Raw genomic sequence first — 24380 nt, 5'->3', positions numbered from 1 at the left:
AACCACACTGTTCACTGTTCATCGACAATCTTTATTAAAGCTGACTTTCAGTGTTTAGAAGTTTCCTAATAAGTATAAATATGAACCAAAGTGCTACCCCACCATCAGAAATCTTTATTTGCACAAAAAGATACAAACAACCAGGGTTTCCAAAGTTCGTCATTTTGTACACATAATACCAAAAAGGGAAAATAAACCTAGGTGAAAGATTAGCAGCAAAGAGAATTCTAGACCTTCTTCAAACACACAACCTGTGTGCTTCCACATTTCTCTAAGAAAGAGTATAAAGAGAATGCAGTCAATTTTTGTTTGTATAAGAAACATCCTACCAAAAATAAAACACTGTCAAGCAAGGTAGTAGTACGAAGTCTGGGGGAAAAAAAAAAAGTAAAAGGAGAAATAGTAGATATAAGATTAAAACTCTCAAGTGTAAACATCACCTGTGCTTTAAAATAAAAAACAAAAGTCACATGAGCATTTCCACTTGGCTTAGCAGCCAGGCAAATAAGAAAAGCTGGGTTTTTTGGTGGTGTTTTTCTTTTTTTTTTTTTTTTAAGTGCTTAATCACCATATCCAACGTAATGACTTTGAGACCTACTTAACACAAATGTGCTCAAAAAGCCACTGCTTACAGTATAAAAGCTGTCATTCTGAAATGCTGCACATACAAACTGGCTTTATCTGCATGAATGAAAGATTGCTTTCAACAGCTCTCAATCATATGATGTCCCAAATCGAAGTAATGCTATTAGAGCAGGCAGCTGAGTAAGTCCCAGAAAGTTGAAGTTTAAGAATAAGAGATACAAAAAAAAATTCACCTTTTTTCTCTTTGAAGGCAGCACGCCTTTCCCAGCTGCAAAAAGATAACCAAGTAATAATCAGAAGTAACAGTGTTCTATCATTGCTATAAACTACCTAGAGCAAACTGACTGTTGACTTAGAAATTCACACGTAACAAAGGCAGATAAGTATAAATACTAATATTTTGTTATAAAATAATTTAAAAAAATCATGTGGACTTAACCAGTCAGTAACATGGTATTCTACTTCATATTAAACACACTGTCAACTTGACTTTAAAATGGATAGCATGTCCTGACCCAAAAAAAAAAAAAAAAAAAAGAACAGAGAACCACAACAACTCAAATTGCTTTAGGACTGTTTTGTGAAATTGCTATATATTTATTTGAGCCTTTGTGCAAAGGAAAAATGAAACATGTCAGGCTCCAAAGCAAGTCAAATACATAAGACTTCATAGGAGTTTTGACAGAAATCAGACACCCAGGTTTCAAGAGAAATACATATTTTTTTGCCGATGCGGCCATTCATTTTTATATCATGGTTATTAAAAACACATTTCAAAATGGGAGCAAAGATATTCATTAATCTCAGGTATAGCTATAAATCACTTTAACTCCGCTACTCTCCCAAATTAGCACTATCACCAGCCAAAACTGAACCTCTGGTATTGCTGCAGCTGTAGCCTGTAGAACCATACCCACTGCCTGTCAGCAGCACCGTCCATCCCTGAAGTTATTGTACAACTTTGTTTTTTTAATCTGCTTTGGAATCCTGCAATCCTATATTTATTCTTCATCTGTTCCACATAGCTAATTTTTAAAACTATTTCTTGAAAGTCATCAATTCCCAACACAGTATCTTCATTGTCCTTCAGGACAGTTTTCAAGTTAGAGAATCCCCTTGCTCATGTACTGATAAAATACATATTATACAGAAAAGGATCGTTTTTTTTTCCCCCACCACATTCCTGTAAACACCTCTGTATTAAGCCACAGAAAGCTCTAGACTAGGAAATTCCTCCAGTGACTTGACTTCACCTCACTTCTCCACAAAAAAAAAAAACAACTTTTTAATTAAAAGGAAAAAAGGAAACAACACAATAAATAGAAAAAAAAAAGTGATGCGCTCAATTACCCAGGCACACACCTAGAATAAGCCTCTGAAAATTTAACATTTGAAGAACAGCTATTTTATTTAGTGGTTCAAGTGTGCAAATGAGTAAATATGCTGCCTGTTTCAGAAATAGCTCAATACTGTAGTCATTAAGAATTACTGCTCCCGTCTAGCACTGGCTGTTCTATTGCTTTTGTTGCTGGCTTTGGACATTATATATTAGCACTTCCTCTGCAGACCTCACGTTTTTCACAAAGACCATTACAACCAACTCAGCAGCAGCATGACTTTAGGGAGAGGTATCAGAAGGGAATTTTTTATTTTTCGGAAGTTTTCTTTCAATCCCAAGACCGTCTATAACATGAAAATAATGTTTCAGACAGGAATATCAAATATTAGTTCAAGTCTTTCCTGTCTGTGAAAATCATCTCAAAAAGATTGAGAATCTCAGATATGTTTCCGCGAAACTAATAAGACAAATTAAAGAGGAAAATAACACGCCAAGAAAGTATTCTAGTGGTGAGAAATACAAAGGCTTAGAGACAGAAAAACACCAGCTTCAGCCCGAGACTGGAAAAAACATGGATTTTTCAAAAGCAGAGTCCATACAGTGTCACACAGCCCTGCCTTGTCATGTTTGTTAATATCCTCGCTTAGAAGTCAGACAGCATTTTGTTTAACTTGTGTTGCTCTGTATCATTACACTAAACCGTAATTAACTCCTCTTTTGTGCCGGCCTCATTCCAACACAATTGTACCCACTGTATACCAGCAGCAGTTCTCAGGTTTTGTTTTGCAGCTCAGCTGTATTTTTCTTGGATGTTCACAAGACTGGCATTTGACTGGATACGTTTGGCTAGAAAAGGAAAAATTATATGAAAATTAAACACAAAGAATTCCACAAAACTAGTCTCTCCACTCCCTCTATTTATCCGGCACAGACTTGCAAACAGCTTTCTGCTCACGTCCAAAAACTTTAATGAAAAGATATGGCTGAAGCTCTTTACTACCCTTCTTCAGGGGACAGCAGCAGACTAATAGTCGCTATTAGCGCCGTCAGCACAGCTGCAGGCAGAGCCGGCTGGGCCCCCGCTCCCACCAGAGCCAAGAGAGTCCCTGGCAACACCCAGCTCTAACAGTGAAATGAGCAACGTCGCTTACGCAAAATGAGTATCCGCTTCTTCTGCTTTGAGTGAAGGAAGCTACTAAGATAAAAAACAATAGGTAGGAAGAGGATAAAGGATGAAACGGCGATCACTGGGACTGTATCGCTGCAGGGAACGGAGCAGTTGAAAGTCCTGCTCCAAAGCTTCCGAGTGATATTCATCTAAAAGGAAAACATAAGCAAGCAGTGAAGGAGAGCACGCGCATCCTTGCCGTGCACAGCTCAGCTCTCAAGATACTCAAGTGTTCAAATACGACCCCAGGAAACCACTTTTAACAGATCTCCCCTCAAAAACAAGCAAATCCCTGGAAGGGTCAAAACAGACCATCTACACAGAGACAAAATTTCCCATCAACATGCTGATAAAAAGACCATATGCACATATACTGCATACACTGCCACGTGCCTGTTTCCCACAGAACTCACTGACAGCCTGTGGGGATGGGGCTAATCTCACACTTTCAATAACACTCCTCCTTTGGCCCACTCACTTGAAACCCCACAATACAACAAAGCTTTTTCCAAACATATGTCGCAAACGCTCTAGACCCCTAGACACAGCTGCCGTAATAAAGAATCAATTATTACACTGGCTAGAACTACAGCAGCAAAGCTTTGCATTAAAAGCCAGAAGATTAAGAGATTTTTTTGTTTCCTTTAAATCTGTCCCCTTCACAGTAACAAGAAGTGCAGCTACTGAAACTGGAATGTGCTCAGGCAATCAGGAGCTTCGGTCACACTCCTGCTGCACCGACTGAGGACAGGAGCTAACAAGAGGCCTCACCAGGCTCCCTCCTGCAGGACATCTGCCTGCTAGAGGCACTACTGCCAGTCCTGGACTCAATGGGAAAAGGCAATCCCTAGCAACACAAGCACAAATGGCTCAGATTAACTATGACTTCTATAATTTCTCCCTGTTGAATATTAACAAATACTTACTGCATCTTCCACATCGATACACAAGTGTGCGGAGTGTCCAGACTCATCACCATGTCTGTTCAGCCTTTGCAACTTGTTATAGAGGTCATTCAGATTTCTATAGGTTCCATTGCAGTTTTTACACACTTCAGTGTAGTTATTTGGTGATAGACCAACGGCTTGTCCCTAAGGTTATAAAACAGCAGCACTCAGAAAGAGATTTAGGGCATTATAAAAATCTAAAAAACAGAGTCAAGTTTGAACCAAAATCCAGATTTCCAATAAACCACATCGCAAAAAGGCCCGGACAAACAACTCACATAAGAATGCAGAAAGAAAAGGGACCAACTCTAATTCACTAGGCTGCTCTAGTGACAAAATCCATTTTCTGTAGATTATGCATCTCAAACTGCTCCTTGGACTAGTAGTATTTTGTAAAGCTTATTTCAAAAGTACCAGCTCCAGATAAGAGAGAAGGAAGGGGGAAAAAAAAAAAAAAAAAAAAGAATTGCTAGTAACTCTTACTCCAGAGCCACAGATCAGGACCCTTAATAGCATTCTTGGTTTTCATTTGATCATAGAATGGTTTGAGTTGGAAGGGACCTTTAAGATCATCTAGTTCCAACCCCCTGCTATACACAGGGACACCTCCCTCTAGACCAGGTTGCTCAAAGCCCCATCCAGCCTGGCCTTGAATGCATGCTGATCATCTAGCCACTGACAAACAGCTGTTGCTATTGCTGAACAACCCTGCTCATTACAGACCCTGCCATAATAAACCCTTTTCATTTATGGCCTTCACCGTCACTGAATGCAATACAACATACTTGAAAACAGCTGACAGCCAACCATGGGGTTGAGACAGGCATGTCCAACCTGCAGCCCAGCACGGCTCGCAATGCAGCTGCCCCCTGCCCCGTGCCATCATGGTGACATTGAGTGCGCACCCATCGCTCAGCACCAACCAAACATCAGTGCGCTATTAACCCCATCTGGGCTGAAACCAGCACAAGCAGAGCACACAGTGCGGTGCTAACTCAAGTTACGGCAAATAATTTCACGTATTTTGATACATCGGCTAAACACAGCCCAGTACACAGCAAAAAAATATGCAGCTGTGCTTTCCATCATGATAAAGGAATTTGAGAACAAGTTTCAAGACTGCAAAAAAATTATCAATTATTTGGTATACTTGTGATTCCATTTTCAGTACACGACCTGGAAATTTTCAAATGGAATCCACAGAGTTGCAATTAGACATTCAACTGAAAAATCTGGTCATGTCTCTTTACTGGACTTTCATAAGCCCTATCTCATCAAAGAGAAATATCTCTTGCTTCACAGTCATGTCTTGTTCATGTCATCGCTTTTTGGCAGTATGTATTTGTGAACAACTGTTTTCAAGGATGAAACATGGGAAAAATGAAATTTCATCAAAAATCTCCGACAAACACCTTGGGACCTCACTAAGAATTGTAGCCACTGCCATCGAACCAGACGGATGCATTAGTTTCACAAAAACAAGGTCAAATATCCCACTAGTTTTATGGTTTTGTTGCCCTCTTTTTTTATCTTTTAATTAAAAATAATAAAAATCAAAATGTTTTGTTACTTATATACATTAACCGTATTACATGAGGGCAGCTCAAAAGTAACGCCTTCTGTTTTATTATGTTGGTCCATGACATCAGAGGCAGATGTCAGTGGTATGGCAGTAGAGGTTGAACCTTCCCACCAATATTCCAGTACACATTCTTGCTGTGTGACAGATGGCAGTAGAGGGGCAGTCTGACAGAATGGCATCTGACATGGAAGTGTGTATGAAGCAAAGGTGTGTCACTGAATTCCTTCATGCAGGAAAAAATGGCACCCACTGACATTCATCAACAATTGCTGAATGTTTACGGAGAGTAAACAGTGGATGTGAGCACAGTGAGGCAGTGGGTGGTGCATTTCAGCAGTGGCGACAGCAACAGTGGGACACCTGCACTGGTGCAGGCTATTACAGGCACGGCATGCACGCTCCTGTTCATCGCTGACAAACATGCAGAGTTAATGGTGGTGATCATGTTAAAAAAATGATGTTCTGTAACTTAGAATTTGCTCTATCAAACAGTGTTACTGCGCTCATTTTATCTGTTGTAGTTTCCATGGAAATAAGTAGGAGCTATTACTTTTGGAGCAACCTACAAAAGCGCAGCCCAAGATAATTCCTCTTCACTCAATGCAGCCCAAGAAAGCCAAAAGGTTGGACACCCATGGGTTAAGATCTAATTTAGATTTCTGACTGACAGGCCAGCCAGTGCGGCTCCCAACCAATGCCTACTCCAGCTCACTTTTTATGTATCATTAATAATAAAAAAGTTTCCTCAGAGATTGTACCATACTCGTTATTTCCCATTTTTATTACTGACTGATCAGAGAACTTGGCTAGTTACTAACTGAAATGGAATATGTGCTGTTCTTGGGCAATTTAGGGCATTTTCTTTGAGGAAAATTACTATATTTATTTCACAAAGTGCATTACATTACCTTTGTAGCATGGACTACTAATTATTTTACCAGTTGAAACAACTGTAACAATCATTTAAGGCAGCTGGGCATTCTGAACTAGTCTATATTATTAAAAGGTTATCTGATTGAATTGTACAGTCAGAAGACAACAATTCCACAAAGAGGAAGAAAAAGAAATTTTCAGCATGCAGACGTTACTGTATTTACTATGTGATTATCAAATGTTGTGAATTCAGAAATTCTGATGTGAAGTAGCATTTCAATTACATATGAAATAAAGTCAAGCTGAATATCAATTAGAATTAATGTTAGACTCCCCATATCTTTAAACATCTGCATTTCTGTAGATTATGGCTTTTTTTGCCTAAAGTGCCGGCAAGTTTGTGAATTTTGTCTGGTATATATCTGCATTATATTCAGCACAAATACAATTTTTCTAGCAATTAAAGAATTCAGTGCTTCTCTTAAATACACCGCATAAATACCTGAAGGTTATGTTCAAAACATGACAGAGATTTATTGAATAAATCCATGAATTCTTGAGTAGAATCTGATAATCCCTCACTGTTGTTCTTTATACAATCTGTCAAAGAGAAAGAAAAACATCAGGATATTCTAACGTTTCCAGAGCTGACAAGTCCCAGACACTCCACTCTTGCAAAAAGAGCTCTCGACTACAAAAGACGGGTCTAGTCAACCCTGCATTTTCCTTATCTGCCTACCGTTGATGTCTCAGACCTGCTGACCTAACTCTTCATCGAGAATATATTTCAGAATTAATTGGCCTTGATTAAGTGAAAGATGAAGACTATCATCAAGAGCTTTCTGAAGAGGGGGTCTGAATTATCCTTGGACTTTAAGATAAAACAAGGCATTACTTTTATTTTCTACTCCGCAAATCTGGATTTGCCGAGCAACAGCAATAGCTATTATGGGAAAGCAAAAGCATCAGAAATGGAGATGAAATGGACAGCACCCAGGAAAAGGCCAGACCACAAATGGTAGAAATCAGAGTGTAGTTATTATTGCTTAATACAAGAGCTGACCATTTCACCAGCTCAACCCCAACACATTACCACTTTCAGCCAACCATCCCACTTCAGATGCTCTAACCAGACAAACCCTTGGAAGTGCCAGGGGTTTGGGAATTTAGATTTTCAGCAAGGGTACTTTGAGAGCAAGCCAACATCCTAGAAAATTTGCCTGAGAGAAGGAAGTAACATCAGCGTCAAGAGTAGGCATTCAGCTGGACACTGGGAAGGCAGCATACAGGTCACAACCCGGTGGGACAGCACAGACCATACTGCTCCTTCTGCATTGTCTTTCCAGCCTTCAAAGAGCCCAGACATGTAAATGAAAACTAAATCTTCAGGCTCTCATCTGTAACACTTTGCTTCATAGTGCTACTCCCTCCGTCTTCTAGTGCACCTTTAAAGACAGGGTCCCACTTTCCACACCAGGGGAACAGCAAAAAGCCATGGTTTATCTGTAAGCATGGCACAGCACCATCAGCGCAGGGACAGTGAGGCACAATGATGGACCTGGATACTCTCCACCCATTGAGTGAAATCAAAAGCACAACTGCGGAGGCAAATACTATTCAACCTGAAAGCATTCCAGCTATTGACTTTTTATTAACAAAGAAGCCAAAGTTTCTTATATAAGAAGTTAAAGAAAAAAAAGATGGTGGAAAAATGGAAGAAACTGCATTGAAAATAAGGAAAGTCTCCAACGGAGTTTGTAGATCATAAACAAAACCCCAACATAACTACTGTTTGAACAAATTGTCTAAAAGAAATATATACAACATATGCTTGGTTTTTTTTTTAGATAGACTGGCACACTCAGATATTGGCAGCATTCCTTTCCCAATAAAAAACTCCTGTACTCCTCACTGGAGTTGTTCCAGTTTAGGATCTTCATGCTATGCACAACACGTATGTAAACAAATACACACAATTCTGATCTGCGCATATTTTAGGGGCAACGTTGAGCTAAGCTATAACAGTAACACGAAAGCTATAGAACGAGTCACTCACTTGCACAGTTGGCTGCCTCCCAGGTGTCATTAAAGAATGCTGAAAGGGTCACAACTACCTGCAGCCTGTCCGAGGTCAGGATACTTTTGGCACAATTGTGGCTCTCAGAGGAATTCTAGAACAAAAATGAAATAAAAAGAAGAGGAATCAAATGTTAAAAATACAAAGGGAAAGCTTTCAGAAAGTATTTTAGGCAAACACAGCTAAACATCGCATCTCATCGCACTGACATTTCTAGACTAAGCAAAGCAGAATCAACTGAAGAAAAAGTCTTTTGATCCTCAAACTCTTACTACAAGCAGCACAGCTTGCTGCGCGTTGTCTTTGAAGAGCTACGAGGAATGCACACACATCAGTTAGAAATATGTGACTGCAAAAAGAAAGAAGCACTAGATGATCTTTAAGATCCCTTCCAGCCCAAGCCATTCTATGATGCCAGGATTCTATGACAGGCCTCTACCAGCCAGCTCCTATTCCTCTGGTTCTGGGCAGCTGTCCCTGAGGCCAGCTCCAGGCCCACACAGCCAGAGAGGGATGGGGTCATTCTCAAGCGACCACAGAATTATCTGAAGGAGCTGAACCAATGGAACAGCTTCAAAGCAAACAAAACCCAAACAACAGAAAACAACATCCAGAAGTGCGGTACCAACATACTGTATCAGCAACAAGCTGCCCCCACATACAGCTACACAGGAACAAAATCCTCCACAAAGCAATGCAGCAGTCACTCCCACGAGCCTACTATTCAGCCAGGCTGTCTTCTTCATCAGACATGGGTACCAGGCTGATCTCATCTGAGAGAGCCATTCAACATACCCAATCCTCAAGGGGGAGACACCAGGAGAACTCTTAGAACAACTTATTCTCTGGATGAAACTAATTAAAAAAAAAAAAAGAAAGACTATAAAAGCCGCTACAGAATAAACAGGAAATGAAATATCTCTATTAGAATTTAGAGTGTTTTTCTCCTCCAGAGCTTTATTTCCTCCCTCAAATCCCCAATAGAAACCATGATCTGCAGTCAGCTGACTCCTCTGCTCTAGCTCCTGGTTTCTAGCTGCTAAATTGCCTTAAGCACTCCTCAGAACTGCCACAGCTGCCAAATGCCTCTCTGATAAGCAACAAAGAACATGCAAGAAAAGAATCTCTTCAAGAAGAAACGTGTTGCTTATATAGCTTTATGAGAGATCCATTTTCCACTCTTAAAAATATATATACATATTTAATAAGAAAGTTTCCCTTTGTGACTGAGCTGCAGAAGTCTAATACTGCCACTTCTGGTAACTCTCACAGTTTCAATTCTAGTAAGTAGCACACAGACATGCAATCAAGTTGCTTACGCAGGAAACTCGCCGGTTGCTTCACGAGGTGCAGTTAGAACTGAAACTTCCTCACCAGCAACCCATGAGTGGGGAAAAAAGCATTTTACATCCCAGCCTGGATCTGGTGGAACTATATCATTCCTTAAAGATGTTTGCCTAACTTATTAAATAAGCCTAGTGAGGAGGATTTTACTTTTCAGGGATGTCCAAAACTTAACTTGGCTGTTTCTTTCATGCTGCAGTGTAACTACAGCAGGATGGGAATGACTGAAAACATCAAATACCTGATCAATTACGATTGTGGACTCAGGTCAAAAGAGCTCACCCTCTTTATTTATTTGGTTAGGTCATCCACGTACAGAAGGAAAGCCAAATGCTATTCAATAAAGATTTCAGATGAAATACTGAACCAGCACTCCAGAAAAACAGCCATAATGAGTTCATACACATTCCAAGCACTGGGGTTTGTTTGGCAACCTACTCCGAGCCAGAATTATCCCAGAGGTAACCTGCACCCACAAGTGCAAGGTATTTCAGCCAAATTCTGTACATATCCTTAAGAAGTCATATAAAAGCAAGAATTGCAGGCTCACTCCCTCACCTTTACGTGACCTAATCTGAGATGGTATGGAACAGCTTCCAGAGAAGAAACAAACAATACAGGTGTCTACACTCAAACAACAGACTACTGGCTAGGTACTTGTCTTTAAGAGGACAAATATCAAATGAATTTCCCTTGCTTCTCCAGTACCAGAACAAAGGTGAGGGGAACAGGTAGACAACAAATCAAAAGCAGGCAGAAAGCAACACTTCTTAACATGACAGCTAACTGAATGTGAAATTGTTTGCAGCATGACACAGTAGTCCAGAAGTCTACATGGGTTTTGCCTATCAGTAGCGATTCCAAATACAGATTCAGTAATCTCTAAACTAGTAGTACAATCTCAGTGATAGACTGCTACAGATTTGCTCTCTCCCTGTACTCTTTATGAGGGCAACCACTTCCAGCCATCATCAGAGAACAGACAAAGCCCTTTGGTCTTATCCATCACTGTCATTCTCACACCATGTCATGCACTTTTAAAAACAGACAAGTTGGATGAGTTAAAGAACAGATATAAATGCATAATATCCATTATCAACTAATAATTGAGAAATAAAAACACGGGGATGCAAAAGCAGGAAGATGGCAGCAGACCTATCTTCAGTCAGGGTATCCCACTACTGAGGCCCAGAGGCATCAGCCAGTGCCCAGAGCTGCCACTCTGCTGCCACATGCTTCTACCAGGCTTGGAGCCATGTACATTGGGATCTAGTTCCCCACAAAGGCAATGTTACTCACTGATGACACAGAATAATAGAATATCCCAAGTTGGAAGGGACCCACGGGGATCACTGAGTCTGACCCCTAGCACCACACAGAACCACCCAAAGTTCAAATCCTATGTCTGAGGGCGCTGCCCAAACTGGCAGCTTGGGGCCATACCCACTGCCCTGGGGAGCCTATTTCATACTCATCACCCTCTGGTGAAGAACCCTTCCCTAACACCCAACCTGACCCTGACACAGCTCCATGCCATACTCTCAGGTCCTGTTGCTGTCACCAGAGAACAGAGATCAGTGCTGCCCCTCCACTCCTCTAGTGGCCACCATGAGGCCTCCCCTCAGGCATTCAAGCAACCACCTGCAAACCTGAGCAAAACAACTCAAAACAACTCGGACTTTCCCACCAGCGCAGACGAGGCGGAAGGCTCTTTTCCCTCCGTGCACCCCGCCACACCAGGAGCTGCCACGGACCTTCCCACGCCGAGAGCCGGTACCAGAACACCGCTTCCCCTCTAACAAGACGCGAGTAGGCCATATAGGGAACCCAGAGCACCGAGAGCGCTCAGCGCCGGGACACCCGTCACCCCGCAGCCGTGCCTCGCTCCCCCCCCTGCTCCGCCGGACGCACCCCAACGGCGCGGGCGATGTCCCCGTACTGCGCCAGGAGGTTGCGGTAGAGGCCGCCGCAGGCCTGGCAGAGCCGCACCGGGCGGGCGCGGAGGGCCAGGCACCCCGACAGCGTCGCGCTGCCCTCCGCGAAGGCGGTGAGGAGGCGACGGCACTCAGGCTCCAGCTCGGGAAGATCTTCGGGTAACCCCGCGGCTCGCAGCTCCGCCGCCAGCCCTGCCGCCAGCTCCTCCGCCTCGCCCGGCGCCTCCAGCCCGGCGGCGGGGCCGACGGCGAGAGCCAAAGCGGGCAGCAGCAGCGGTGACAGCAGAAGGCTGCACAGCGGCGCCATGGTGGCCGCGCCAAGGAACCGGAAGTGCCGCGCCGGGCAGCGGCCCGCCTCCGCCTCGGGAAGGGGCCGCTCATTGGTGGAGACGGAGAAAGGGGAGGGGCCTGGGGCGGGGCGACCTCGAGGGCGGGCGGCAGGAGGGGGTGGGGCCGCGTGATGGCGGCGCCCCCGAGGGTGCGAAGTTATGCGGCTCCTCGCAGATGCACTGTGCCCTGTGTGGCACTAGGACGTCCGTGGGTCTGAGTACATCTAAGAATTTTGTACTCTTAAATATTCATGACGTGAGAGTGCAATTTCTGTAATGTATTCCAGTTAGGTAACACTGTTTTCATCCAAAAATGGTGCTTAAAAGTACCTGTTGTATATGTAGGCACCTTGAAATGTGCTAAAAAACCAGCATTAATTAGAAAAAAAAAATCCCCAAAACGGAAAAAGAATCAATGAGGGAGGAACACTGCACATTTTCTGCAGTCAGAGCACTTCCTATGCAGTGTCCCAAGCCGGGACACCCGTGTTCATGCCTGGTCACCGATTTTCCTTTGCTGTTTCCAATAACAGCGTGGTCACTGAGAGGAGGCCTTTTCCAGAGCAGAAGGTGTGAGTGACAGCTGCAGGCAGCGTTCCCCCCAGGGCTGCAGTGCCCCACTTACTGCTTGCTCTTGCGTCTGGTGGGACCCTGACCCGTGCCCGTTCCATGTCACTACCGCTCTTTCCAGGGACTTCAGTGGGCTTTTGACTGGATCTATGTTCCTCTGGTTGGGTACTGCAGCGACACTGTGCCAGCTCACTGTGATCTGATCTACCTGGCATTAATTTGTTTCAATTGTGCAATAAATGTCACAGCATCATACCATGGATATGCCCAGGATGGTTTTATACTACCAAGTGAAAAGATAGCATAAAGGTAGTTATAAAGATGCCATCCAGCAGGCAAACAACACAACAGAGGGTATCTAACATCTTCAAATACGATAAACACCTCAGCTGTGAAGAAATGTCTTGCAAAGCAGTGAGTTTGAAAATGGAAAATAAATTGAAAACTTCACAAGTGTGACACAAAGAAATGAGAAACTATGGACAAAAATGCACCAGACCATTCTCTTAGTCTTTGTACTTTTCATTAGTCAGGTACCATTCTGGGTAACAGATCTTCACCCAGTCCTGCTGCTTGGCCTGTAAAGGGGGGCCCAAGTAATACCCTCCTGTGCAACACTTGGTATTTTGGGGCTTAGCCCAAGCTAGGGACTATGTCGGGCAGACAGAATGGACAGGAGTAACTCCTCTGGAAAACAAGGATTGCTTGATAGGGTGGGCATAGTAGACAGCCTCAGGTCCAGGGAGTTGCCCTGTTGTTGTTTAGTTCAGTATCATCTGGACCACGGGGTGAGAATCATTGTCCATGGGGTGTGTTGGGTGAGCACAGCACAGCTGGCAGAGCCTGAGCAGGGCAGGACCCCTTGGCTCTGGGTGTCCTGCAGCACCCCCCAGCCAAGCACCTGTATGGGGACTGCTTTATTCTGGGATAGGGATCACCTTGTTTTGGGTGCGTTCTCGCCTTGTTCTCGCTCAATCCAAGCAGGATAAAGGTGTCCCCTGGGCTCCTCGGCCCGATGTGTCTTGTCTGGCCACATCTACCCGGGAGAGGGCAGCAGCAATCGGGCGCATCGCACTCGCGCTTTGCCCCAAACCCTGCGTTTCCTGCAGAAAATCTGCATCCCCGGGTCGGCAGACTTACAGGCCTGCCACATCCCCAAAGCAACCTTCGTCACCCGGGCTATCCCTCCTGCTGACACGCACTGTCGCTGGGAAGGTCTCGCTGTGCTGTGGGAAGCCACAGCTTCATTTCCACGGGTCGCAAGGATGTGCTTCCCCACTTTGCGTGAAAGCGGGATAATCTGCTTTGTGAGAATGTATTCTTCCCGTGCTTCTTAGCCATTTCGGATAAAATCTTAGAGATTTAAAGAGAATAAGCATTTCTGGTATTAACAAATGTGTTGCTGCAGACCTGTAAGAAAGTTATCTAGTCATGAAGTACTTCTCATTTTTATCAATAATAAAACTGATATTACAAATCAAAATTAGAAATTCACAAACTTTCTCAGCTGTTGTTCAAAAACAGGGCCTGAAGAAGACATGAGCCAGATCTCTTCTCTGAAAATAAGTAAATGTTGTTCTTGGGCAGAAATCAGTGTTCACCCTGTCAATCATCAAACAAACTTGATTAATTTTCTTTTAAAAGTGGTGCCGTTTTCTTTCTTCTCAAGTGGTTATACTCATGACTAAAACAAGCAGGATTGGGTCTCTGCCAAGAAATCTCAGAAATAACTCCAAGAATATCAGAAGTCTTGCACTGTTATATAGTTCCAGTTATTCCCAAAAACAGAAAATATTACGGTGCCTGCCCTGACTACAAGAAGAGGTCTGTATAATTATAAGAGCCTTACCTTCACAGTGAAGAAGCAGGGTATAGCAGGTGAATGTTGATTTCTCATGCCATCTTGATGAATTTGTAGAGATGCCAGCCTGAACCAGAGAAAATGAGTTTGGAGCTGCAAACCTGGTTCTTATTTCTGTCTGCATGGTGTCTCCTTGCTGCCTTCAGTGATCTTTCTCCTGATTTACAGCAGTGCAAGCTAAGAACTGAAACCCCGATCCAGATCTGCTGCCCTCATCCAAAACAGGGGCAAGTGAGAGCAGGTTGATGCCAGGGTTTTCTGTGAAGGGATGTCTCTGAAGTGGGACAAATGGGAATATTTTTATTGATCTTAACTAATTTCAATGTGAAGATAGCAAAGCTAAACATGAGCAAAGGACCAGCATATTACATCTTCTTGCAGAGCCATATCCTGCTTATGGAAAGCTTTTCTTCCCTATCTCCCTCACAGACCTGCCTGTATCTGATAACTCACGAGGCCAGTGTTGTCTCCTTCATGTGGTGTTTATAGCTGATGTCAAAGCTCAGTACTCACCCAATTCAGTGACTTTTTTCCAGGCTCCACGGAGCATCAGAAGGCAGTTCAGGCGTATAACTGTTTAATTAAGGGTATGAACACATCTCCATCACACACAAGAAAATGAACTGGTGAGGAAATAAATATGTTAAATAACCTATTGGCTTGCAGATCCATCTTTCATTGGTTGCAAGTGAAAATCATCCTAGCAATACAGCATAATTGTCTGAGCAATTTCTTATTTTCAAAAGATTATGTGAGCTTTTGTTTAAAAATGATTGACAAAGCCTTGTCTAGCTGCAATATTTCTGGCCAGCCTGAGACATTGTGCCTGTTAGCACAGTCCTGCTGGAGTATTATTTTTTTTTTACATGCGTAGCAAAGAATATTAAAGCCTTTTCCATCAGTGCAAGAAGACAGTCACATCTGCTCTAAATCATGAAGAATGAGCAGAAGAAGCAGTTAGAAGAAAAGCAGTTCAGTGATACTGACACTGATGGTTTAAAATAATTTCAGTCTCTAATTCTGAAGAACCCCCCAAATTACCAGTGGATTTGCAAATTAGATGCCAAATCTTGTCCTTCATTCCCTTGCGCTCTGGAGCAATAAAGCTGCTTTGGCTGAATGGAAATCAGGGAAGGTCAGACACTTGAACTGTGAACACACACTCACAGACAGCATTCTCTCTATGAGAAAATGCTATTCCCAAACAAATATCAGAAATTTTAGACCTATGGGAAAGGAGTAACTCTGCCTCACGTATTTTTAGGAACCCTTTAGGAATTCAAGGTTGACTCCTTTAACTCATCAAATGAAACAAGGAAGAACAAATAGCTCTCAGTGGATCAGAGGTTCCTCTACTGAGCATCACAATCCACAGAGACCTGCCCATCGTTCCTCTACACTTTTGACAGCCACCCACTTCTGAACCCGTGGCCATTGTAACCTCTGGTGGATACTCTGGCCACCTCCAGCCAGGAGTGAAGTGGGGGAGTCGTGGATGCAACTCTGTCCTTGGGGCTATAATGTCAGAAGGAACCGAAGAGACCTGAGATATGGAGCTAGAAAGCCAGCATTTGTTTTCCCATTTCCAGTCAAAGACAGAGAGAACACAGAGACAGGACATCTGTCAGCTGATCCTCTTCCCTCTTCAACACCATCACACTTCTAAAGAGAGAAAACAAACCCACATCTTGTTATGAAGGCTTTCATTTTCTGTAAGCATGTAACAGTGTAAATGCTTGGAGACTCATGGATAGTGCTATATGATCTTTGCTTAGACTTTAAATGTTTGCATATAACCCTCCCTGTGAATCCAGTGCACAGATAGGTATCATTTCCATGCACCCGTCAGAGGAAAAAAAAGTACATTGTATTTTTAGAATTACAACTAGAAAACAATTAATTGTCAGTAGGCAATCATACCCTTCTGAAAAGATCCAGCTATGCAGCTTGAAATGAGCTTGTGGGTTTGGGGTTTTTCTTTTTTTCTTTTTTTTTTTTCTTTCTTTTTTTTTTTTTCAGGAGAGTGCTGTACTTGAGCAATTGAATGGTATCACATTTAAGGTCCTGGGTGGCATGCCATTTTCTTATTCATATGCTTCTAATTAAGTCTTAATTATGGCATTCGTTATGAAATGAAAGAAGAGCTGTTAGCCTGGATATCTTTCACAGCAGTAAAACAGGATGATACAGATAAAATAGCAAATGTATAGAAAGAAAAATGAAGGTATGCACAGGGAAAAAAAAAGATTTTTGAAGATAATACTATTTAAAATGCAGCAGAAACATTGGAGCCAGCATTATAGTGCAATTACCACAAAAAAACTTCCCAATCAATGTAAACAGTACGAAAGGTACATTCCTTTTATAGCCTGTTGGAGTGAGTGTGGATGACTGTCCATGCCCAGACATACCCAGAGAGCCCAGATCTGCATTTCCATACCCCAGTGCAGGTGTGGAGCGATCTCAGCCTACTCCTCAGAAGGAGCCAATCCAAGCCCATCACTCTGTTCTGCACTGGTCATGTCCTGATGTTCATATTCTCCTGCTGAATTTCTCCTGCTAAGTTCCCGAAGCACAGGCCTAAAGCCAGGAGAAAGGCCAGGCCTTGACCCTCAGGTCTATGGGTCAATATGTCTGTCTTCATGCTGTGTCAGCATGGAGCTAGCAGCTGTTTTCCGAAGGCTTTCTGGTTCTCCTTTTGTGGCAGTGGGCAGGGAGCGCCCTTCAGGTGTGGGGAAAGCTCTCTCCACAAAATAATATAGCTTCTTAGTGAAGCTATATTGCTAAACAGTATTAGTGCTTGAAGGGAATCTATAAGGAGGAGGGTGAACCAACTTTCTGCATGGGCAGATAGTGATAGAAGAAATGGGAATGGTTTTAAACTAAAAGAGGGGAGATTTAGGTTAGATGTTAGGGGCAAAATCATTACTCAGAGGGCGGTGAGGGGCTGGCACAGGCTGCCCAGAGAAGCTGTGGGTGCCTCATCCCTGGAGGTGCTCAAGGTCAAGTTGGATGGGCCCTGGGCAGCCTGAGCTGGGGAGTGTCAGCCCTGCCCACAGCAGAGGTTGGGGCTGGATGGGCTTTGAAGTCCTTTCCAATACAAGCCATTCTGTAATTCTATGATTCTATGATTTTTCCATTTCTCTCCAAATCACAGCAAGACGAACCACAGCAGAAGAGTGTCCCTAACAACACCAGATTATTTCAGCAAAGTTCTCAAAATTTAAGGACTGATTATCCTACGCTGCTGGAGTCTTACCTGAAGTACTCCACGTGCATGTTGATTGTGGGGAAAAAAAAAAAAAAGAAAGAAGAAAGGAGTGGGGAGCAGGAATGACACTGCCAGTGATGCTCTATGGCTGCAGGAGGAGGACAGCCCAGTGCCAGGAGAAGGGCATTTCCCACCCTGCCTGTGCAGCACGGGGTGGGCACTGGGAGCCCCAGTGCTGGCTGTGCTCTGAGCTCAGTGCTCCTGGGGACAAACTGTGTCACTGCCCAGGCTGCACTGGAAATCCTAGCAGGGGCAAACTTTCCCATCTGCAAATATGCAAGTCTACTAGCGCGGCTCTCTGGGGTTGTGCACAGGCAGAAAAGGCAGCACGTTCTGGTCAAGAGGGTATAAACACAACACTGAATGCCAGATGTCTCTCCTGATGCCAGCAGTCAGCTCCAAAAGGCTCCAGGCGGCCGGGGGCTCCTGAGGATGTTTTGCAAACAGCGGCTGTGACACCTCGTGGTGCTAATTGCAGAGCTCAGGGCCCTTTGCTGTAGCCTGGCAGTCATCTCTCACGGTCCTACGGAACGTACTGAAATACACAAATAGTATCTCGGGTGCACATAAATGCAGTGAATCCATTTTACGCTGCTAGGATGAGATTTACGGGCGTTCAGTTTCTTTTTCATTTTATTACTTTTTTTTTTCATTTAGAGTTTTTCACCAAAAAATTAATTTTACCCTTGGTTTTGAAAAAACAAACAAACAAACAAACACAACAACAACCAAAAATAAACCAACTCCAAGCCCCACAAGCATTAAATCGTACAATGGATGTAAGACCGTACCCAACATTTCCCCACAGTGCCATTGCAGGTGACATCGCCATCCTGGCCCAACCGGCCCCTGGCAGGATGTGGCCGTATGCGAGCGGGCATCGGTGGCACTGACTCCTCCCAGTACGGGAGCACGGGTGGGAAGCTCCAAGTGCCCGAGAGATGAGGCAGGTGGCACAGGGGAGGGCAGCTGCGACAAAGAGGAGACGGCAGAGACCTGTTGGCAGAGCTGCTGCACCAGCAGCCTCCTAGGGAGCGAGGGTCTGCCTCCCCCCTCCACCCCCCCCCAAAAAAATTCCCCTTTATCCTTTGTTGGGCCTCAGGCGGGGCCTCGGAGGGCTCGGGGACACAGCCGAAGGGCTGCCCTGCACCCGGGGGGTCCTCGCAGCCCCCCAGGAGTGAGGTCAGTCCGGAGGAACCAGTTCCTCGCGCTGGAGGGGGCGGCTCTTTCGGAGGAGCGGCGGCGCTTGCGGCCCGGCGCTGCCTTTGGGAGCGAGGCCGCCCCCGGCCCCGACCCCCCCGACCTCCCCGGCCCATCCCCGCCGCCGAGGGGTCGCCTCCCATGCCCGGGGCCGCGTCGGGACTCGGCTTTTTGTTATTTTCACGGAGCAGATATTAATTAAAAGCAATACATGATTAAAAAGTAATGAGTTGAATAAAAATTATCTCCGCTCATTTTCTGATTATGTTAATTGTTAAAAACCCTTCAATCACGCCGTTGCAGTCAATGGGTTTTAATGTGAAATTAGTGGGCTCTTGATAACTTACAGTCCAGAATAATCCCGGAGGTTTTGTCATCACTTCTAATAACGAGCGGGGACCGGGAGCGGCGGCCGCCGGCGTTCCGCTCCGCGCAGCCCTTCCCCCCGGAGCGAACCTCTGTCTTTGTGGCACATAACTTCGCTTCCACGCGTGGCACACGCGGTGGGCTCGCCCCGTGCGCTGCCCGTGGGTCTGGGTGCGTGCAAAAAGCGTGCCCGACAGAGGGACGGACAGTTTGGTCTCATTTTCTATTTCATTTTATTTTATTTTATTTTTCTCCCCGACTCATCCTGAACCTTGCGACAATTTCTCCTTTCCCCTTTATTATCTCCGTCAGGAATGAGCCCCGCACGTAGCACAGGTCCGGACAGAAGGCACTCAGGGCAGTGGGACAGTTCGGTACAAAATGTTGGCGGTGGAACTCCGCGCGTTTCCCCGATGGGAGAAGGCTGCAAACCACCTCGGCCCCAACCCGCGATTACGCGGTACTCCGCTTCTCTCCCTCAAATTCGTTTGGAAGCGCCTTCATTTCCATGCGGACAACCAAACGGATCCTCCCCTGCCCGAGAGCCGCGGGAATGTGCACGTACAAAGCGCCGTTCGCACCCCGTCCCCATCTCGCTCAGCCCGCGGCCGCCCGCACGGCACCGGCACCGGCTCCGGCCCACACAGATCTGCGGGGCCGCGGGCACAGCGCGGCCGGGCTCCTCCGCACGGGCTGCGGCGGGGACGCGCGGCCCCGCTCCTTTGCGTTACAACTCAGCATTCCCCCCCCCAACCCCGTCCCCGGTTCTTGCGGTGCCCCCTCCCCGGGTGTCCGGACCCGTCGGGATGGGAGCGGCGTTCTTCGATTTATTTCATGTTGTTATTATGGTCGCATCGTGGTTGTTTGTAAGTCGCTCCCAAAAAGAGCCGCGCGTCCCCACAGCCCCCAGCAGAGCTCCGCGCCGGGCCCATTCCCCATTTGCATCTCCGTCGGCTGAAGATCATTTTAATAAATAGCAATGAGAGGGGAGCGCGCCCGGAGGGCCGCCGGCAGCATTCAGAAGCCAATAGAGTTTGTAATTCTACTTGATCATCCCTTATTGATTAGAGTAATCAAGACGAGGAGCTGCCCGGGCTCCGAGCGTTCCGCGGCATATCATTAGCGATAAGAGTCAGTTAATTCTGCCGCCGGGTAATGGTGCCGCGATGAAGAGTTCATTTGCATGAGCTGCTGAGCCCCGTAACGAGAGGACAAAAATCACTAATTAGGAGCGCGGAGTGGCTCGAGTTCTTCAAGCACCCTTTGGAGATGAGGGGGGATACAAAGAGACCGCGCTGCCGTGTAAATCCGGGACACGGGCACCGCGGCCGCGGGGCGCTCCCGGCGACACCGGAGCTGCTGGGACCCGGCCCGGGGGGAACCCGGGCGGGCGGCGGGGACAGAGCAGCAGGCGCGGCGCTGCGGGCACGGGGAGCGGGCGGGAGGGGAATGACGGAGCTCTCCGCTCGGAGGCTTATTTATCGCTTTTTTTTTTTTTTTTTTTTAAATAGAGAAAAATAGAAACGTCGCACCGGTGGGAAATAAAAAGAATAACAAAAATACCAAGGGAACCTGCAGCGCACGGGCAGCTGGGAGTCGCTAACAACCGTGGGCAGAGTTTGGGGGGCGGCCCCCAGCCCTCACCTCCGCGCCGCCGGGAGCATCCCCCCCTACCCCGCACCGGGACCGCCCCCGGTGCCCCTCGCTGCCGCCTCCCCGCCGCCCCCCAGCACGGCGGGCCTCGAGGCGCTCCCCAAAAGCCGGGCAGTGCGGCGGGGGTGGCAGCTGCCTGCTTAGCGCTAACTTCGCCCCTTCGCTTGGCTGCGGAGCAAAGGCTTCCCGGCCTCGTTGCGGCTAATCGTAGGTGGCAGCGTGGAAAGCGGCGGTGCCCGCCGCCTCTCCCGAGTGTCCCCGTGTCCCCCGGCTCCGGCAGCTCCCGACCCCGCTGCCCCCCGCCGCCCCCCGCCCGCTCCCGCAGCCCCGGCCCGCTCCCCCCGGCTCCCCCGGCCCGGCCCTTTTGGGGACTTTTGTCTGCGATGTGGCTGAGGGCTCCTTTCCCCTTGTTCTTCCCATAGAGAATAAAGTCAGTCTGTATTTAATGGTTATGGCGGATGTGAGGAGGATTTGGCAAATGAAGAGGCCTTTCGCTCTAAAATATTGTTCCTTACGTCGTGTGAGTCTACCAACCCACCACGACCCCATATTCTTCTCCGGGTGTCTGACTCGAATGACAAACGAGCTGATTTTTTCAGTACATCGCTGGGAAATGTAGTGAGTGATAATAGAGATTTCTCTTTCATTTTTTACGCTTGACTTGGTTATTGTTGCTTTTCTTTTCCCGTGATTCCTTCTGAGGATTAGCTCTGACTTCCCCACTATTGGCGGTCAAAGTGGCCCAAACTCTGGATGACAATTGATGGGGATCAGGGGATTGCCCATTCTGTGCCTGTAAGAACTGATTTGCGCCAGAGAAACTCATCAAGTAGAGGCGAAGAATAAAAAGCGTTTGGGGGTAAATGTATTCATTGAGAAGGGTTCTTCCAAATTGCTTCGAAGTTTTCTTAATGAAAAGTAACGCTTGCAGCAATCAACGGCTTTCTGACGGATTACAAACCTGGACGGGACCGTGGGGCTGCATTTAAAGCGCCCCGGGCTCGGGGAGGGGGCGGCTCGCACCCGAAGTGTCGGAGCGGGGTCATCCCGGGGAGCGCGGGGCTGCGGCTCGGTGCGGATAGGAGCGGTGGAAGGTGCATCGATGCCGCAACGCGGTGCGCGCAGGGAAAGTGAAAGCGCAGAGCCGAGTAAGGGGAATCACTAACTCCGTACCCCGGGGACCCACCCAAGGCTCCATTTACATCAGAATGGTCATTGTGTCGTTGGGGCGGCTGCAACAGTCCGCCAAGAGGTGCGAGATGGGAGAAAGGGAGAAGGAGAAAAGGAAAAGGGGAGAGGGAGGAGAAAAGAAAGAGAAAAGAAGGGGAAAAGGGGGAGAAAGGAAGGAGAGAAGGAGGAGAAAAGAGGGGGAAAAGAAATAGAAAAGGTAGGTAAAAGAAGGAGAAAAGAAGGGGAAAAGGAGAAGGAGGAAAGATAGAGAAAAGAATGAGAAAAGCAGAAAAGAGGGAGAAAGAGGGAAAAGGAGAAAAGAAGGAGAAAAGGAGAAGAGGAGAAAAGAAAAAGAGGGGTAGGAAGAAAGAAGGAGAAGGAGAAAAGAGGATGCTCCCGAGCCCCTTCTAAGGGCAACAGCTCGGAGGAGGATCTGGCCCAGTTTCCGTCCCCCTCACTTCTCTCCCCCCTAAGTGAGGCTTCGGACGTTTTAACTTCGATTTTGTTAATTAGTCAAATCATTAAGGGCCGGGTAGAGAGGGCCGGGGGAGGCGGCATGCAGCGGGAGGGAAGGCTTCATGCCCGGGCAGGGTGAGTTCTGCCGGCCCGACCATGCTGCATCCCGCTTTTCAGCTTGTTTGTTTATTTTTTTTCTTTCCTTCCCCCCCCCCATCTTTTTTTTTTTTTTTTGGCTTTTTTTCTTCTATTTTTTTTTGTTTCTCCTTCCCCTTTTCATATTTTTTCTTAAGCACCCGAAAGACTCAACGAGAATGCCCCCAACATGAAAAGGGTTACACCGGGAAGGGGAACAAGAAGGGATCTCCAGTCCTTCCCCCTCCCTCCCCTGAAGCCCCAAGGGCCAGAATATTAACTTTTTTCCCCCTGCATCTTGTCAATGCTATCATGGCTTTGATGGGAGGGTCTTCAAGGTGGCACATTTCTGAACTTAACCCCTTTTCAAGCTAACTCTCTACCTCCCTTGTTAGTGCCCAGCTCTGAACTTCTGAAGAGTATTTTTGTGTGAGTCAGGGTTCATTCACTCGGGGGCTTTTGTAGGACTTTCTTCCTTTCAGCCCTCAGTGTGTTACACCAATTAAAGGACGACGTGCTGTAAATGTAATGGGCCGAGCAGTGATTGTTTTTGACAAGCAACAAAACACATAGATCCACCCCTTAGATTAGGCCGTTGAAGGGAGGTTCATGCCGGTCAGTTTACTGAATAGTTCATGAACTGTAATTCTGAGGGCTTGTGTGAAAGAAAATGTCTCTCTCTCTCTCCCCCTCTCTCTCTTTTTCCCTCTAAAAAGAAGAAACACCAAGTACCCAGGGGGAAGGGGCGATGAGGGGGGGCGAGGGCGGCTGGAGGGAGCAGAGGTGGCTTTGTCTTGTCATTTAGAGAGGGAAAAAAAAGAAGCTAACAGTCAAGCCACTTTGTGTCACTGCCCAAGTCAACCCCCATCGCTGAGGTGCTTCTCTCGCCCATCCCTGCGGCAGCCCCCAGCCAACCACCTTTGTGCTTCCTGCTCAGTCCAGGAAGCTCTTGGGTGGGCCCGGAGCCTTCGTGATTCTGACTTTGTTCTGCAGGGAGAAGAAATCATGGATTGGAGGAGAAAGCACCAGAAGTATTACTATGTTGTGTCATGGGCCTGATCCTGGTCTGCTTGAACTCAATACAAACAGGAAAATAGTAATATAGTGTGAGCAGGAGCGGAGTCAAAGGGTTTTGGGCAATGGGAGATGATCCTTCCCAAAATCCTCCACAGCCAACAGGGTGCAGAGCATGTCAATTGTGTAAGGGAAGCAACAGTTCCCAAAGCAGGGATGGCTCAGGAAATGCAGGCTCAGAGCTACAGAGAGCATGGAAAGAAATAGGTGGATGGTTCTTCTCATCCTAACTCAAGCTCTGCCCCTAACTCAAGTTCAAAGTGGTCTGCTGCAAGGAGGGACATCCCCTGACGTGCTGCCCCAGAAGCTGCGGGGTGGTGTCTCAGGCTGAAGCTGCCTCAGGTTTCCCTACAGAGAAGACCCAGCACGGGCTGCCCCACACTCCTGCCCGGGTGTTACACCACACCAATAAGCTCAGTCAATCATCATTCTTGCTTTCAGACACA

The 24380-nt window shown here is 46.3% G+C and overlaps 1 protein-coding gene across 1 annotated transcript; it reads right to left on the bottom strand.

Moving 5' to 3' along the window:
• OSTM1 (osteopetrosis associated transmembrane protein 1) lies at positions 18–12194 on the bottom strand. The gene is made up of 6 exons (XM_021391949.1): positions 11827–12194; positions 8551–8665; positions 6997–7094; positions 4019–4183; positions 3076–3241; positions 18–2770 (listed from the first exon to the last, which is right to left on the bottom strand). Exons 1-6 carry the CDS (start codon positions 12154–12156, stop codon positions 2715–2717), a joined length of 930 nt encoding a protein of 309 aa, XP_021247624.1. The 5' UTR covers positions 12157–12194; the 3' UTR covers positions 18–2714.

Source organism: Numida meleagris, chromosome 3, assembly GCF_002078875.1.
Source record: "Numida meleagris isolate 19003 breed g44 Domestic line chromosome 3, NumMel1.0, whole genome shotgun sequence".
NCBI classification, from domain to species: domain Eukaryota; kingdom Metazoa; phylum Chordata; class Aves; order Galliformes; family Numididae; genus Numida; species Numida meleagris.
This window is presented reverse-complemented; position numbering and strand designations above follow the sequence as displayed.